This window comes from Numenius arquata, chromosome 12, assembly GCF_964106895.1.
Source record: "Numenius arquata chromosome 12, bNumArq3.hap1.1, whole genome shotgun sequence".
NCBI classification, from domain to species: Eukaryota; Metazoa; Chordata; class Aves; order Charadriiformes; family Scolopacidae; genus Numenius; species Numenius arquata.
This window is the reverse complement of record NC_133587.1, coordinates 26,763,499-26,780,976: the sequence shown is the minus strand read 5'-3', so window position 1 is coordinate 26,780,976 and position 17,478 is coordinate 26,763,499. Positions and strand designations below refer to the sequence as shown.

General features: G+C 43.2%; 1 protein-coding gene across 1 annotated transcript in view; it reads right to left on the bottom strand.

The window, feature by feature from the left end:
- The window catches only part of GPR158 (G protein-coupled receptor 158), a 194,124-nt gene extending 176,867 nt beyond the window's left edge, over positions 1 to 17,257 (bottom strand). Inside the window, exons 1-2 of the mRNA XM_074157470.1 lie at positions 16,389 to 17,257; positions 878 to 983 (exon numbers count right to left, since the gene is read on the bottom strand). Of these exons, the coding sequence (XP_074013571.1) occupies positions 878 to 983; positions 16,389 to 17,257 (975 nt within the window). The remainder of the gene's footprint in view (positions 1 to 877; positions 984 to 16,388) is intronic.
- Positions 17,258 to 17,478: the final 221 nt, after the last annotated feature.

Below are 17,478 nucleotides of genomic sequence, written 5' to 3'. Positions count from 1 at the left end.
AGATGAATTCATCAAAATCAAATCTTTTCCTAAATTTAGGTTTGGCTTTGATAAATCAGCATTTTATAACAAATGAGCAAACAACTCCTGACTTCTGGTAGACAACCGTCAACTTTCCCTACATTTTAACTGTCCTTTCTGAAAGCACAGAAGTCCATGAGGTGCCTACCCTCACAGAAAGCAAATGGGTGCCTTCAGAAACAACATCGTATGCCATAATAAAAAGGAAAATCATTGAATGTATTTTGTTTCAAAGTTTCGTTGAACACATATGACTGGCCAGGCTGAATGATCTACAATATGCTGACAGATGGAGCCAGACACAGACCTTCAGAAGAAAGGGGAAGCAGGAAGGAGCTGAACAGAAACATTTAGTCAGCTCTGTCAAAATGTTGGCATTTCTATTAGGAAAGATTTACAGTACCCAATTCTGCTTGTTATTCTGTATCACCCTACCAAAAGACCATGTTTTTCTGAATAATTATTATAAGCGTTTGAGCTACTTTTACTGTATTTTTGCAAGGTTGTCCAGTCAAAAGTGACACTGACATTAAAAGCCTATTTTCATTTTGAGTGTAAAAAATTTGACTTCCAAGCAGAACTTCATAAATTATTTCACTGGTAATATTCTTTTTCCCCTATAGCTGTTACTCCTGCACAATAATTTAGCTTCTGCTTTATTTAATGCTAATATTCCTGAAATGCAGGCACTCCTGAAACTCACGCATACTGTAACGCCTTGCACAAAAAGATTTTTTTCAGCCTACAAACCACATTTAAAGTCAATAAAATAGATAGCATTTATACCACAGAAAATTATTCATAGTGGAAAGACTTGTTATTAGAGTGTAGCTCAGTCCCTTAGGGACAGACGTACCTCAGAATTGTTGAGATGACACCTGTGTGTCCCCGAGAACCAGCCCTCACTCGAACACTGGTCAATGTCCACCTTTTGCAGATTGATGTCGACTTTGACAACACCTCTGAAAACAGAGAAAAACAGCCTTGAACACAGCGACTACAGAAATAGGTTAAACTTCTTTATGACGCTGCAGCCTGCAAAGCAGAACTGCATCTATCTTCTAATTACGGAATTTGGTGAAATGTCTGAAAACTGAGAAGTTTTGTGTTCACGAAGCCACAACTGCAGAGACATGTTCTTATGTTAAACCTTACTGAGATGTACTATGACAGGAGCACAGTAAATCTAATGTGCTGACAAAGTGTAAGGCAGCAGGTAAGAATAAGTTATGGACTCGAACAATTTAATGCCCTTCACATTTTACAACGCAGCAAAGAACTAAAGTAAATACAGTGAATGACCTGCACTACTTTTTCTGAGGCCATCAAGCTTCCCGAGTACCAGGCACTGCACCTCGCCCCCATGCATCCTCCCCTTTGCTCCAGGGAAGGGTATTTGCCAAAACAACTGGGCAAAAGCCTTTTCCCATACTCTCCCCAGTACAAGTACCTAAAGGGTGGGTTGAAGGATGATGGAGCCGGACTCTTTTCAGTGGTTCCCAGCGATAGGACAAGGGGCAACAGGCACAAGCTGGAACATGGGAAGTTCCATTCAAATATGAGGAAAAACTTCTTCATGGTGAGGGTGACAGAGCCCTGGAACAGGCTGCCCAGGGAGGTCGTGGAGTCCCCGTCTCTGGAGATTTTCAAGACCTGCCTGGATGCAGTCCTGAGTGATGTGCTCTGGGCAATCCTGCTTTAGCAGGGGAGTTGGACTAGATGATCTCTAGAGGTCCCTTCCAACTCTGACAATTCCATGAAAAATCTGATCTCCAGCAACCTCAGAACACTCCTCCACAGCTCAGCACCCAAACCCCTCCAGCAGGCACCCAAACCCCTCTCTCCCCATCTCTGCCAGCCAGCACTGGTATAATATCCGATACATCATCAGAAGGGCAGCACAAGCCAGTAGAGGGCCACTGATGTCTCTGAAACCAAAAAAAAAAAAAAAAAAAAAAAAAAAGTTTCCTACACATTCCTACACACACAGGTCCTCAAGGACTGTCTGAGCTGTATCAGCTCTATGCCAAGAATACTCGGGTTTTCATCAACAGTTTCCCTCAAAAAATTTTTTGAGTGAAAAGCTAACCACCCAATTTGAAAGCCAATGCTCTATTTTATAATCAACTTGGAAATCACCACCAGAAATAAAAAAAAAAAAAAAGCTGTAAGACTGTAGTTGCGTGTCTTAAAGAAAGCCTTCAAAAATGTCCTTATTCTCTCTAAAATAACCTCCAGAATTACTTTGGAAGTAGAACATTTATAGCATCGTCTTGTGAGAGCATACATCTGTGACTGCTTTGCTGCTGACTGGACTTAGCGAAACATGTCACTATGCAACTTCTGATAGTTGGATCGTTACACGGACTCACTTGTAACAGATGAATGCTCTGTACTGATTTCTTGGATCTAGGATACCTCTAAGTCACCCTTTTCAGCCACTTTAGACAACAGTTTTGATTTCAGTCTGAACTTCCACTACTACAAGCACCATCATCCCTCCTTTCAGGCTGTGGACTACCAACCAAGGGTAGTCCAACCCAACCTCTATTCTCAAGAACACCTCGCTCACCTCAAAGTGTGTTGTCTCTTTTAATTACAGCTCAGTATACATAAGAAAGCTAATAAATAAATAATAATACTAGAGCTACAGAGCCATATATTTGAGAGGCCACTTATGAACAAAATCAGAACAGGTGTAAAAGTGCAAGCTTGATCAAAACCAAGACAATACTGCTCCCTCATATCGGGCCCCAGTACAACCACAACAGGTAAATTTGGACATTCATCTTCAGACATGCTGTATAGTCACTGCAGAAACACAAGCACATCATTTAAGTGATCTGAAGAAGAATGCATCAGGAAATTATGTAGGACAGCCAGTAGGAAGTTAGACAGTACATGTACACTTCATCCCCCTGTCTCCTGCCTAGAATCTAAGTAATCTGATGCTGGGCACACTTAGAAACGACCTGAAATACTGAAGTGCTGGCTCTAGCAACTTCCGTTTGAAAGAGCACACACCACAGATCTAGAATACTCATAAGTATTTTTAGTTTACAGTTTTGTGCCTTTCCGCTCTTGTTTCAAACAACAGCTTCTCCAGGGACTGCTAAAACTACACTTCCACCCCAATGAACTGTTTTTTACATGTTCCAGGTGACCAATGGCCTTGAGGGAAAAACTGCCCTACTGCACAGACTAACTCTGAGTAAGAGGTTGATGTCAGTGGATTACAAGCTTATCTAAACCTGATAACAAAGTATCTGTCTTGGATGCTTGTAGGACTAGAGGTAACTAATTCCTCATCTGGCCACGTGCAGATCCCACCAGGCAAGTCTCTTATATTTTCTGGACTTTTCTGAGCGTAAAAATTAGCATACTGGCTGAGAACAGGACCTGTTCCGCACATGAACAATCTCACCGTGGCTGCATACAGGCAAGAAGTTGGCAGTGGGACCAGGACCAACCCTACCCCTTGCTCTCCTAGTTCATGTTATACACCAGGCACCTTGGCAAGGGCTGCTCAAGCATTAGCATCATTCCGATTACTCTAAAGAAGTCAGTTTATACAGTAGGAAAAACAGTGATGATTCATCCTTATGAGGACTGCAACAGATTCACCTGGGAGACTCTGAAGCACCTCAGGGAAGTAGGTCTTTATTTCCTTTACAGGGAAAGCCTTTCCCTTGTGCACATTTTGTTTTTAACTGGTAGAAGAGGAAACTCCCCTTTCTTTCTGCAAACGCTTCAACAAAGAGGGAGGTACAGATTGCAAATTAAGGGTAAATGAATCACTACTAGGACAGGAGAAGCACCTTAAGAGTTTGCTGTGTGGTAACAAGCAGGTCCTGTAGAAGCACAGCATCAGTAGCAATGGATATAAAAATTTTCAGAAGGAAACTTACCTAGAGGTTACTTGTGAGAAAGACAACACATACAAGGCAGCGGAATTAGGGACAGTAAGTGCACTGAGCAAGCATTTGAGTATGGCCTTGTACCAGACACGTTGCAAACTGAAGAATCAGTGGCATGTTCTATTGGGCCAAGAGGCAGAAAGCAGGACAGCATCCTAATGCTGAGAGCCACGTACTGGGAAGAGAGGAAATGCACTTCTGGATTCTTCACATCAGAATTGATTAAATAACTTGTAACCCTTGGAAACTCATCAGTACAATTATTTTGTTCCAAATAGATGTGAAAACCATGGATTCATACAACAACTGTTATTGGAAGAAACCCCTTGTGATCATCCAGTCTAACCACCTGCTCAAAGCAGGCTCAGTTCAGTTGGCTTTTTAAATACCTCCAGTAACTGAGACTTCACCACCTCTGGAAAACCTCATCTAGTGTCTGACCACCCTCACAATGTCATATATAGTTCTCTGATGTTTAAATGTAATTTCTTGGATTTCAACTTGTGCCTCTTGTACTTTCTGTCCTGTCATTGACTACCCCTGAGAAGAATCTGGCTCTGTCTCCTTTACACTTTTTCCATCAGGTATTTACACACATGTAAGATGTCTCAGGAGCCCTTTCTTCTCCAGGCTGAAGAGCCCGAGCTTGCACAGCCCTTCTTGTCTGTCAGGTGCTCCAATCTCTAATCATCTTTGTGACACTTCACCAGGCTCACTCCAGTACATCCATGTCTCTTGTACTGAGGAGCCCAGATGTGGACACAGCACTCCTGATGCAGGCCCATCAGGCTGGGTAAAAAGGAAGGATCACCTCCCTCAACCAGTTGGCAATGCTCTTCTTCTCACAGCCAAGGAGGCTGTCAGTCTTTGCCACAAGCACACACTGGTGGTTCATGCCAAATTGGTGTCCACCAGAACCCCTCCAGGCCTTTTCTGCAAAGCTGCTTTCCTGTCATTAAGCCCCCAGCCTGTACTGGTGCATGGAGTTATTCCTCCACAAGTGCAGTACTTCACATTTCCTTTTGCTGAACTTCACAAGGTTCTTTGCTCATTTCTCTAGCCTGTTTTAGCATCCCTGAATGGCAACACAGCCATCTGGTCTCTCAAACACTCCTCCCAATTTTTATCATCTGCAAACTTCCTAAGAGCACACCCTACCCCATTTGGTCCAGACCACCAAATGAAAACATTAAACAGAACAGGTTCCAGTAACCACCTCTAGAGTATACTAATAGTGACTGGCCTCCAGCTGGACTCCAGTCATCTATACACAGAAGGCTACTGGGATGGTTAAACACTATTTCCCCTTCATAAACCCATGCTGGCTACTCCCAATGATATTCTTCTCCTTCATGTGTTTCAGAAGTGGTTTTCAGGAAGACTTGCTCCATCACATTCCCAGGGATTGAGGTGAGGCTGATCAGCCTGAAGTTCTTGGAAGACATCAAGTACCTTGGCCTTTTCTATGTCCTCTCTCACAAAGTCCACTGCCCCATTCAGCAGCTGAAGCACATCCTGCCTAGTCCCAGTTTTGCTACCAGTGTACTTCTTGTTGCCCTTCATGTCCCTCACCACATTCAGCCCCATAGGGGCTTTGGTTTCCCTAACCCCACCTATCCATAGAATCACGAGAACATAGAATCATTTAGGTTGGAAAAGATCTTGAAGATCGAGTCCAACTGTAAACCTAATACTGCTAAATCCACCACTAAACCATGTCCCTAAGGACCATATCTACACATCTCTTAAATACCTCCAGGGATGGTCACTCAACCAATTGCCTTGGCAACCTGTTCCAGTGCTTGACAGCACTTTTGATGAAGAAATTTTTCCTAATATCCAATTTAAACCTCCCCTGGCACATCCTGAGGCTGTTTCCTCTTGTCCTATCTCCTGTTACATGGGAAAAAGAGACCAACCTCCACCTCGCTACAACCTCCTTTCAGGTAGTTGTAGAGAGCCATAAGGTCTCCCCTCATCCTCCTTTTCTCCAGGCTGAATAACCCCAGCTCCCTCAGCTGCTCCACATAAGACCTGTGCTCTAGAACCTTCACCAGCTTTGTTGCCCTTCTCTGGACACGCTCCAGCACCTCAATGTCTTTTTTGTAGGTAGGGGTCCAAAACTGAACATAGTATTTGAGGTGGGGTGCCGAGTACAGAAGGACGATCACTTCCCTAGCCCTGCTGGCCACACTACTTCTGATACAAGATGCTAATGTTCATGGTCACAGCCATGCTCAGAATGTGTCTCCATATTCTTCCCAGGTTACCTGACCCTGCTTCCACCTCTTGTGCACTTTCATTTTACACTTGAGTTTTGTCAGGAGCTCCCTATTACGCCATGCAGGCCTGAAAATTATCTAATTTCAAAACATTCTCACAATACTTTTTCCACAAACACTACAAAATTCTTCCATTTGAAATCGAATGTGTTTTCCCTTTGCTTCTCTTGTATTAAAAGTTTTCTTAAAAGAACATTTGCCCTTCACAAAACGCATTCTTCATGAACTCAATACAAACCTTTCTGCCTACACTCTTCTGTCTGGAGCTCTTCTGTACCACAACTTGAACTTCTGATATGATTACGTTGTTCTCCTTTTTCCTTTTCTCAGAGCTTTATGAATTTCTGGGGTGAAAATCCACAGGAAGGAATAACAGTTGAGTCCAGAAGCAGACATATGAAAGCAATCTCTCCTGACAATCTACCATAGGCTTTCATTTTTGCCCCCCACATAATGCATACTATTCTTTTTTCACTAGACATCTGCAATACATGTTTGTGCTTTATGGTAACATCACAGTTTTGCTGAGGTAGTAACAGGGTTTGCAACTACTTGAGGATATGCTGCTTTCAAAAGAAAACTCTCTTTAGGCATACATGTGACATTTATAGAAAGCATTATGATGGTACAAGACTTCTATTGCATTCATTTGGGATGTTTTGCCATTTTAAAACACCACCTCAGACTTGCACTGCACCGTTATTACACATGGAGTACACTGATACGTACACAATATATTTCTGAAATTCATCTGTGGTTAATACAGTACCTGGCACAGCCTCTTGAGCCACCCACATTTTATTTTTGATTCAGCACTCGGAAAATGGAACATATGGAAGAACACAACCTCCTAGAATGTATACAGACCAACTACCTGTAAGTGTTATATTTCCTGAACTAGCTGGGAATAATTGCAGCTCTGCTCTCTGGATAGAAGCGATCAAGCCATATCAACAGCATAACAGTATGCTCGGCTTGTCAACACAACACATTCATCCACTCCAACAACGCTGCCTGGCTGAACCCAAGCCACAGTGAAAAGTTAATAACAATATTACTGGTAATTGTGGACCATCTGGCAAGTAAGTGTATTTTGTTAATCTCCTTATAACAATAAATATTTGGTTTCTGCAACAATGTTACAGTCCTTACAGGAAAAAAGAAAAAAAGATACTTAAGGACTGCACATTCATGTTTAACATTTAGTTAAGAAAGAATTAGTTGAATGGTACAGAATAGATAATCATTGAAGAATGATGTCACCAAGGATTTTCTCAGGTCAGAGGTTTGATTTAAGAGGCTTTCATGTCTGTCTTAATTTCCAGTACCACTGTTTGTTGGCATGCTATTGGCCTTGAAATCTGTGCCAGAAATTGATTTAAGCTTATTTTCCCAACCTACTAGCTATCTTGACAGTTTCAGTAGTTATAATATTTCATTGTAACAACATGTTGTAAAGCCTATATCTACAGAAGAATTTTTTTGCCTGTGCTGTTATACCATAAAAAAAAAAAGCAGAAGGAGCATGTTCTCTTTCACTCAGCCAGCTTAAGCCAGGAGTGCACAGAATAATGGCCTGACAACATTTGAATGGTGATAAACAACATATTTGTCCTCTAGATCTTCAGAAGCTTTTTGGCAGAGGTCAACGCAGCTCAGCTAAACAAGCATTCATAGTTTGGCGTCTAAGTTTGTACACTTATTTTGGTACCTGTAAGCATTGCAAGCAGCCATAATTAAGGTATAAGGCATGGTTATCACATGCTGACACAGACAGCATCCCCTAAATCTAAATGTCTGCCTAGATTTTTGCTGCCATATTCATTCACCCCTACACGCTGTCCTTCGTAAGTCTTCCTTAGCACAAAACAAGGAGATAAGAAAAATTCTCTACAGCCATCCCAAATCTGCAAATGCCCACACTTCTAGATAAATACATACTGTAATTAGTATAGCCAATGTTTTTAGGGCAGATACTTTTACTAGCACTTCTCATTTTGGAGGCTGACACTTTCAAGAATATTAATTTTCAAACATACTACCTGGCCCCTGAGGCTCCTTCAATGTACCATCAGCATCCAAAAAAATTCCTAGTGCCAAATTCACTAGTGACTTTCAGCCGTAAGTCAAACAGCAGGTTCAAGTTGCTTTTGAAAGTTAAGGTTTAGGATTCTGTATCACTTAGACATTTTTAAAACTATTACCTCTTCATATCCAGCCAGATTCACAAAAGGCTACTGGGCCATTACATACAACATGATTTTGATCTGATCACACAGTTACCACTAATTTCTTACTAACAGGGCAGACACAGACTTATCTAATTCCTCAGCCATAGCACGACTGCTTTTCAGCACACATTTTCACAGAGAACCAGCTTCCACTAAAAATAAACTTAACTGAAGAGTAAGATATAGCAGTGTGGGCACATGAATTAGGATTCACCTGCAAAGAAAATCCCTCTAGGCCATTTGGAACCCTACTACAAGGGCGGAATACTTAAAGCTGAATCCTCTGTTGACTGAAGAATTATTTCAGATTTAAATCTGCCTTCAGATTTATGGCACACAGGGCTGCCTCTCTGGGGATTTCCCTGCAGTTTAGTCAGAGAGCTTCCTAGATGCTTTGAGGGGCGGTATTTTTTTTTGCTTGAGGACATTCGGGTTGCTGAGAGCATCTTAACTCTGTCACAAAGCATCACCTTGTATAGAAATACAATGCGTCATTGATGGCAGGGTACCGCTTACATTAAGATCCTCCCTGTGAAAAAAGGTCTTGGAGCCAAATTCAAGCTATTTAGTAAGAAACCAGCATTTATTTTTGGTTTTTTTTTTTTTTAATGCTTGCATTACTATCCATGAGGTCAGTGAGACAGGGGAAAGAGAGGGCCTCAAGAAACATTGTAGAAAGCGATATAAGAAACAGAAAGGATATAAGGAACAAAAAAAAAAAAAAAAAGGCTTTTAAATTAGAATGATCCTACATGGGAGAGAGAGAGATGGTGTCAGCCTAACTATGCCCAACCTTCTGATGCTGAAGATTTATTTAAAGGTAATAAGGGAATTTTAAAACTGAAAAGTAGGTGGAATCCAACACTAACATAAAAAGGAAAATGGAGAGGCATAAATCTGGGCAAGGAACACACAAAACTACAAGAACATAAGACAAAACCAAAAGACATTTTCAGAAGCAGCATGTTAAAAGCATAGGCTCCACTAACTAAAAGCTTTTCAAAGGCCTCAGAAAAAGGAAGCCTAAAGTAGAATCTGTAAGTCCAAGAGACCACCAAGATATAAAAAACGCCCAGAGTAGAGCCAGCCTTTGCAGAAAGCAAATTATTTTCATCACCACACACTTCAAAGCTAGGAAGGCTCCAACCTTTGAGCCACTCTTGAGAGAACCAATGTGACAAAAGTCAGCTTTCACATGCAGGGAGGTTAACAAGCTGGGCACCACAACTATCCCTGCTTTGGAAAACACATTCACAAATGACAGCAAATAGATGACCCATCACAAAGTTCGCAGGTGATAATTAGTGTAACCCAGAGCTAAATCTGACTGACACAGAGAAGATGAGTGAACACTTTCCAAAGTGATTTTTTTAATCACAAGAATCTGGGATCTCCCAATGAATTTAGATTCATGGAGCAAATTTATAAACAAAAAAAATTTTTTTTTTCCGAACAGTTCATAATTATATTATGGAATCCAATATCAAACTACATTGCAGAAGACAAAAATGGGTTGAAAAGTGGATTAGAAACATGAAGGCCAGTTTAATCCATACTTAATATCAACACTCATTCAGATAAAGTCTGAAAAACAATTATTTTTTCCATTGCTTATTACTTGTAATTGGGATATAACCAGGATAAGAGAACTCGGCACTTCCACCGCTCTTGTATTTTTCCCTAAGTACCTCTGAGAAGCTGCTTTTAGAGAGGTAAGCCTTTCATCTGACCTAACACAGCAATGCTTTTGTTCTTACCTTGAGGAACATTTCTCTATCTCAGCCCAGGTTCATGAATAGACAGAATAGGAGGTGACAGTCCTGAAGCTGAATCTCAGATAGTAAGGACTGTCACATGGCCATTCCCTTCAAAAGCGCTTTGATAACCTGCTGCGCTGGAAGCCTTGCCCAAGGGGGGTGGAGGTAGAGATCAGAGGCGTGCAAAGAGCAGTTTGACCCAAAAAGCTAGTTCCTTTTATTGCAACTTACCATGTGCTACATAAGTGTGTACATAAATGCAGTACGTGTTTCAGTCCTCTCCTGGCCATATTTAACTTCTTTCTTCAAAGACCCACTTCTGTTTCTCCAATAGTGAAGAAAGCTGAATCATGTTTCTAAAAAAGCAATCCCTATTTATTGTTCCTCTTGTTTCATCACCATCCAGTTTTCTATCCTTATCCATGACCTCATATTAAAAAGGCAGACATAATTGATTGCCTAAAGAATACTTAAAACATACTGGGGGTTTCTACAAGCAGACCGTAAGTCATAGGATGACGTTTCTTTGTTCTCACCTCTTTTCAGGAATATAAATTTAAGACTTTCAGAAGTTCTAGGAAATAAATTATTCCTTTTCATTTTTAAAACCTGTTCTAAATCCACCCACACCTTCAATCATGTTATATGGGCCAGGGCCTGTTATAGAAAAAAATGTCAACTTCACTATTTTAAAATATTTTCAGGATTATACAACTCATCTATCATGTCACAAAAAAAATAGAAAGCCTCCTTACACAGTTAAAATGATTTTTTTTTTTCTTAGTTCAGTACTGAGACTAAAGAGAGATTAGAGCGGAAAATGAAAGAGGGGGCTAAAGGAAAAAATTAAACCATATTTAAAAGAAGAGAGTTATTTTTTACAAATTTTTATGTCTACTTTTATGGTTATTTTACCAAACAACTTAATAGCTATGAAATATTTAGCAGAAGATGAAATCGCTTATAGTCCCTAAGAAATTACTTATTTGTCATACATACTTTTACCTCCATGGTTTAATTTGCTTTCAATAATGTTTCCTTAACTAAGAGCTATGGCCTAACACTGAGTGGTCCAATCATTGTTAATAGTATACAGGAAATCACTACTGCCTTTTATGCTGCCTTTAGGAAAGAAACAGCTAAATTTAACTGTAAAATATTAATCTTTGTACCTTTCCAATAATTGAGAGAAGTAGCAAATGTCAGGAAGACAGAAAAAAAAATATTAAGAGGTAACACTTGATTCAGCCAAACTTCACACTGAAGTTATCTGCAAATGCTTCAGAACACATCATTGTTCAGAAAAAAAAAAAAATTAATCAGCTTGTTGATTGTGTACCTTTCTGCCAAAACAGCCATTATTCCACTGCATTCTCCCAATAGTCGTTAAAAAAAAAGTTGCAAATCCTGCCCTGAATTTGGTGAAAAACTACCTGGCCTTGCTAGAACATGGTGGGAGGGAAAAAATGTCCCTGTATCCTAAAGATATTCTGACCTCCTGGATGAAAAATAATGTGAGAATGATGACCAGTTCCCAAAATGTTGACATATTACAACACATCGTTAAAGAAAATGAGAACAGCACGCAAGAGAACATTTTGAACTGCAAAAGCAGCAATTCATTCATCAGAGTTTGAGGATAATTGATGTCATTACACAAGGCTGAAACATTGCACATGAATCTGACTAACCACGTCCAAGAAATACTGGAACAAGACTTGAGAAGAGGGACCATGGCAACAGAGAGCTTATAACAGGAAACTAAAGCAAGCTGGTTTGTGCAGTCTAGTAAACAAAGGTGGAGAAGGGACCACTGCCTATAAATAGGTCAGGGCAGTAAACATCAGCAAAGAGTGCCATTTCAGATAGAATGCAGCTCTGGAACAGGAATAAATGGATGAGAACTGACTGTGAATAAATCTAGTTCAGAAATCAAAAGCAGCTAGCCAGCCCCTAGGCCTGGCATGGCAGTGGACTGAAGAGTCAAGAGGGAAACCCACCCACTTTAAGATGGAGACTGGTCAGATGATGACATTAAGTGGGCTTGTGACAGCAGGAGATTGACTCAGTAACCTGGGAGGTTTTTTTTTATTTTGTTTTTTTTTTAGAAGACTTGTATGTTCCTAGTAGCTGACTACTTGAACATCTTCCAGACCAAGAAGCAACCATCCCTGCTGGCCTCCTAGACTGCTGAAGCAATGAACACCTCCCATTTCCTTTCTAGGGGCCAAGCAAGTACTTTTAGAGAAGGAAATGTACTCAAAACATGCTGCTTCTCATACCTTTCCACTTCCTTTCTAGGGGCCAAGCAAGTACTTTTAGAGAAGGAAATGTACTCAAAACATGCTGCTTCTCATACCTTTCCACTTCCTTTCTAGGGGCCAAGCAAGTACTTTTAGAGAAGGAAATGTACTCAAAACATGCTGCTTCTCATACCTTTCCACTTCCACAGTAGGGCTCCAAAGAGATCAGCTGGATCACTATGTGCCATGGAATATAGTTCATTCTCATATAATAGGAAGTAGCAGAGGAAGGTCACAGATCAGTGACAAACACTATCATGCTCTACCCTCTGCACCACTAGAGTTGTGGGGCGATCAGGCATAGTAGATGGTGAATTCCAGCTGCAAACTGCATCAGCTTAGACTTTTAAGAAAGGAGAGAAGGGAATAGTTAACACCACCGAGTGACTACTTCTAGTATCTGTGGATCCTCGTTTCTGAATGAGAGCCTACACTGGATTTCGTAAGCAGGTGGGGCTGCTCTCTCCCCACACTTCGGGCAGACCAAAGGCCAGTGAATGCAGACAACAGAACACCAGCAACCCCTGCAGCAAAGCCGTGGGCAGTCAGTGCCACTAGCTTAGCACTGCACTGGGCTAACGTGGTCCCGCTGGGCCCGGACAGCTTCTGGTACATTTATCAGCACAATCAAGTCGCCTTTGGTTTCTCCACTTCATCTCAGTATTGGCTTGCAGTGCCAGGCTTGGCACGACAACTTGAACAACCATATTCTCTCACCTTCCTTGGCCTTCTCTGTGGACAGTCTGGCTGTTGTCTCTTGGGAAGGAAGGGGATGGAATTAAAGACAGACAGCAAGCAGACTGGGAGAGTCCCTCACATGCAACACTCGCTTCCTCTGGCAGAAGGCATTACAACCCTTCACAGCGTGAAGAACAAAGCTTTTTATTTTGCTGCACTTTCAGAGTGTCATTGACAACAGCACTGCAGCAGTAGCATGTATTGAACATAACCAGTAGTGATTATTAGTATTGCCTTCATTAAACTCTTTCCATTGCGACACCACATGACATACCCATCTGTTCCTGCAATAGAAGAGACACCAAGAAACAGGAGCAACGCCTTTTCCTTCTGTAATCTGAAAGAACTCTCTTCCATGGAGATAACGTGTTCCCAAATGTCTCTTACCCTAATGTACCAAGCCATAAACCTAATGTCAGCAGAGAAGAAAGTACATAAAATGTTAGAAGAATATTGAAGGACCATGCACTAAATTACCACCAGTGACCTCATGCCAGACTATTAAGTGGAAGGAGCATGTGAACTGCTCCATTAACATGTTCCTAACAGATGGTTCTGAGATACTTTGTTGGGGGAACCAATGCAGCTTTCCCAAAAAATGGAGGTTAATATATACTGCTTTTTTACCATATGGGCCTTAAACAAGAATTTAAAGTTAAACCATTGCGTCACTCAAAGACAGATGGTAAGGGGAAATAAAGCTTATTTCAAGAGGCACTTTATAGTAATTAATACTACTGTTCTAATAACTACATTAGATTTTACATTTTTGTATTACATGCTTATAGTTTAAAACATTTCTTCTCTTAATAACTCACACTGAGGCTGTGTACCCATCAACTATAGAAAATACTGTGCAAACGTTAAAGACTTGTGGGATGTCTTAGTGTACTTTGTTTACAGTATTTCCTATGTAGCAGCAGAGTTACTTTTTCAATATCCCAAATAAAAAGTTTTTATTAGAAGTCCATCTTTTGCATACCATACCTCAGACTAGGAACATAGGAACTATCATTTAGCCTTCCCAGAATATGTGCATGTATATATATGTGTACTTCTTACATCTGCTTCCTTATATTGTTACCAAAAATTTACTGACCTATTTTCTTAGAAATGATTACTAACTCACCTCAGGTGTTGATACAACAAAACTAAGAAATTTTGTCCTAACTGTTCAGTACAACAGCAACACAACATGTTGAACTTGCACAGCATACCCCATCATAAGATCTTCTAAATTAGAAGAGGTCCTCCAAGTTTTAGATGTACTTAATGGTCGTCCTTTGAAGTATCAGAGTTAAAACAGGTTATTCCGTTTCTTCAACGGAAGTGACTCCCACATGGTAAACAGAGGCTGGGAAGATGAGGGAGTGAAGGCAGTCCTTTGTACTGCACCCAGGAGGACCTCTACTGGTTGCCTTCCTTGGCTGGCCAGGGTTACTCCAAAATGGTCCTGGTGAATTCTGCACACCAGAGCTACCACCGCAGAAACCTACAGTGCAGAGATGCTTCCTGGCATCACAGGATCTTGGCACAGAGCTGAAATTGAAGCTTTACACTCTTTTGCTTAAAAGACACGTTTTCTCTCTTCACTGAAGCCAAGATTAAAGCTTCTTTGAGTTAAACTTTATATCAAGATTTAAATTCTCACATAGCTGGTTAGTGAGTGGCTGCCACCTCCAGCCTGGTGGTTCTTGACGTTATGTGAACCTCTATCCCCAACAAGAGAGCATCAGCCTACACTAGCTTTCCTCTGCATCCTGAAGTTCATCAAGTGTGAAACACTGTATTTCTGAACTCTGCTGGCCCCTCTGCTATGGTCCAGAAGAACTCTGCAGCAGAGCTATTCTGGGGTTTTGGTCTTCAGAGGAATTCAGCAACAAAGAGGCAGCAGATGAGCTCAATTTTCCTTAACCCTGGCAGCACTATAAGTGTGAAAAATTTGAGGCAAAAAGTAATTCAATAGGGAAATAAGCAGCCACTCTACATTCAACAGATGATTTTTTTTTTTTTCTCCAAGGATGCATAGCTGCATTAACACCTGTTCGATCACTCTGGATTTCAGACTGAGCCAAGAAAGCCAGTGTTCACAGACACTATTGCCTCACCACCTAGGTGTGGCAAAAAAATCTCTTCAGTGTCTGCTGTGTTCTCGTCTATCTTTACCTACCACTGATTTCGCAGCACAGAGCAAATGCTGCGCTCCTCTCTCACCCCCTGACAAGTGCCAGCTGCTTCTGGGCAGCGGGCATTCCCCAAGGGATAGTTACCCATGAGCCCCACCACAGAACCAGTCCCAGTGGGAAAAATCTGGTGCCTTACACACCACAGGTTGCTCTCATGCTTTTAAAGAAACCCCTCTTTGCTGTCAAAATATGACGATACGAGAAGGGGCCTTCTTATATCCTCCTCTCTGCTAGTCACAACCCAGTGGGAAAGTCCTGAGGGTAACAAGAATATGAAAAAAAAAAGTAATTCTTTACATATGCCAGGCATCAGCTATGTAACCGGGGGGTGTCCCAAGGAAGGCTTTCTTCCTGCCAGTTCAGGTTGTAGCCACATAGACTTTGACAGAACTCCAGTCACAAACACTTATTTACCTAAAAACATACTGGCCAGGCTGGAGCACCCCACAGTGGATGTGCCCTGGAGATCAGAAATCACAGTTTACCAGCATAACAGTGTTGTTTCCCAGCTATTTAAAATCGTAGCTGGGGTTAAGCTAGGTTTAATCACGCAGCATAGTAAGAAATAACACCTCAGGTAAACATCTTCCTCTTACAGTCAGAAAGAGAACTACAACTGGCAACTGCTGCTCTCCTCTCCCCACCAGAAGCACACCAGGAACAAAACCCACGCGCACACCTATCCCAGTGGGAGGAGGGAAAGCAAGCCTTGTCTTACAGATGGAGATGAAAGTGATTCTTTTACTGAGCAACAGCTCCCCGAGGCACTGGAAGGTAGAGCTCAACAGGAAGGCCTGAGGTTGCTCTGCAGCGTGACCGAGCAGCCCGGCTGGCAAGGGTGGATCAGGTCACTCCAAAAGACACTGCATGCCCTTCCCCAGGACGGGGTCAGAACCAAAACCCCATCCCACCCCCTTCTCAACAGAAAGCAAGCAGAGGAACACTCCTCCTACCTGAACTCGGGGTGGAGGTTTGGCCGCAGCCCATAGAAAGCCGCCGAGAGAGTCACTAGCCAGCCAGGTTTGTAATTCCCATTCTCACACTCCAGGTAAGGCGAGGACCACCTGATGTGGTTCTTATCAGCAGCGAAGCTCTCCCGCCTCTTCCAGCTGTTCTCCAAAGTTTTGGGGCCCGTGTTTAAGACCTTCCTGTGCACGTGTGGCCTCAACTTGCGCTTCAAGCTGTGGAACCACTCTGTTTCCACAGAGGTGTTGGCCAGGCGGTGAGCCGAGGAGGACAGGTCCTGCAGGAGGACCTGGCTCTCATGCCTGCTGGCCTGGAGAAAAACCTGGGGGGTGGAGAAAGGCTCTGTGCTGAAAGTGATAGCTGCCCTGGAGATGTTGGGGTCCCCCTCCAGGAGGCTCCTGATCAAGGCGCGGTACCACTCCAGGTCCTCCTGCAAGTTCTGCTCCCGCGACTTATTGCTCTGGAGGATCACGTTGAGGAAGTTGGTGGCGTGGGTGAGGGTGTCCAGGGCCCCGTGCAGGGAGGGGTGCGAGGTGAAGCGCGACTTGCCGGCGAGGCTGGCCAGCTCGTACCGCCCGGAGCAGTTGGCGCGCCGCAGCTCCCGGGAGTCGCCCGTGTAGAGGAACGAGGCCACGTCCTGGGGCACCTCCTCGGCAAGCCGCTGCGCCAAGATGGTGCTCTCCGTAGAGCGGCTCCGCGGGGCCGGCGGAGGCTCCCGGCTCTTGATGTGGTTGTAAATGGCATGCTGCCCTCCGAGCGCCCGCTCCCGGAGGCGCACCGCCTGCCCTTGGCCGGCGGCGGCCCCCAGCCCCCGCTGGGCGAGGAGCAAGAGGAGAAGGAGCCGGAGCAAAGCCATGTCCCCCGGCGCTCCCAGTCGCGCCGGCACGGCGGAGCGGCTGAAGACGGGCTGCGCGCAGGCGGCCGCGGCGCGGGGGCAGGAGCGCGCAGGGGCGGCCGAGCGGCAGCGGGACGGAGAACGGCCCCCGGCCCGCGAGTCACCTGTGGCGGCGGCGCCGCCCGCGCCTTCCCCAGCGCGGGGCGCCGCGCAGCCCCACCGCCGGCGCGGAGCGGCTGCCA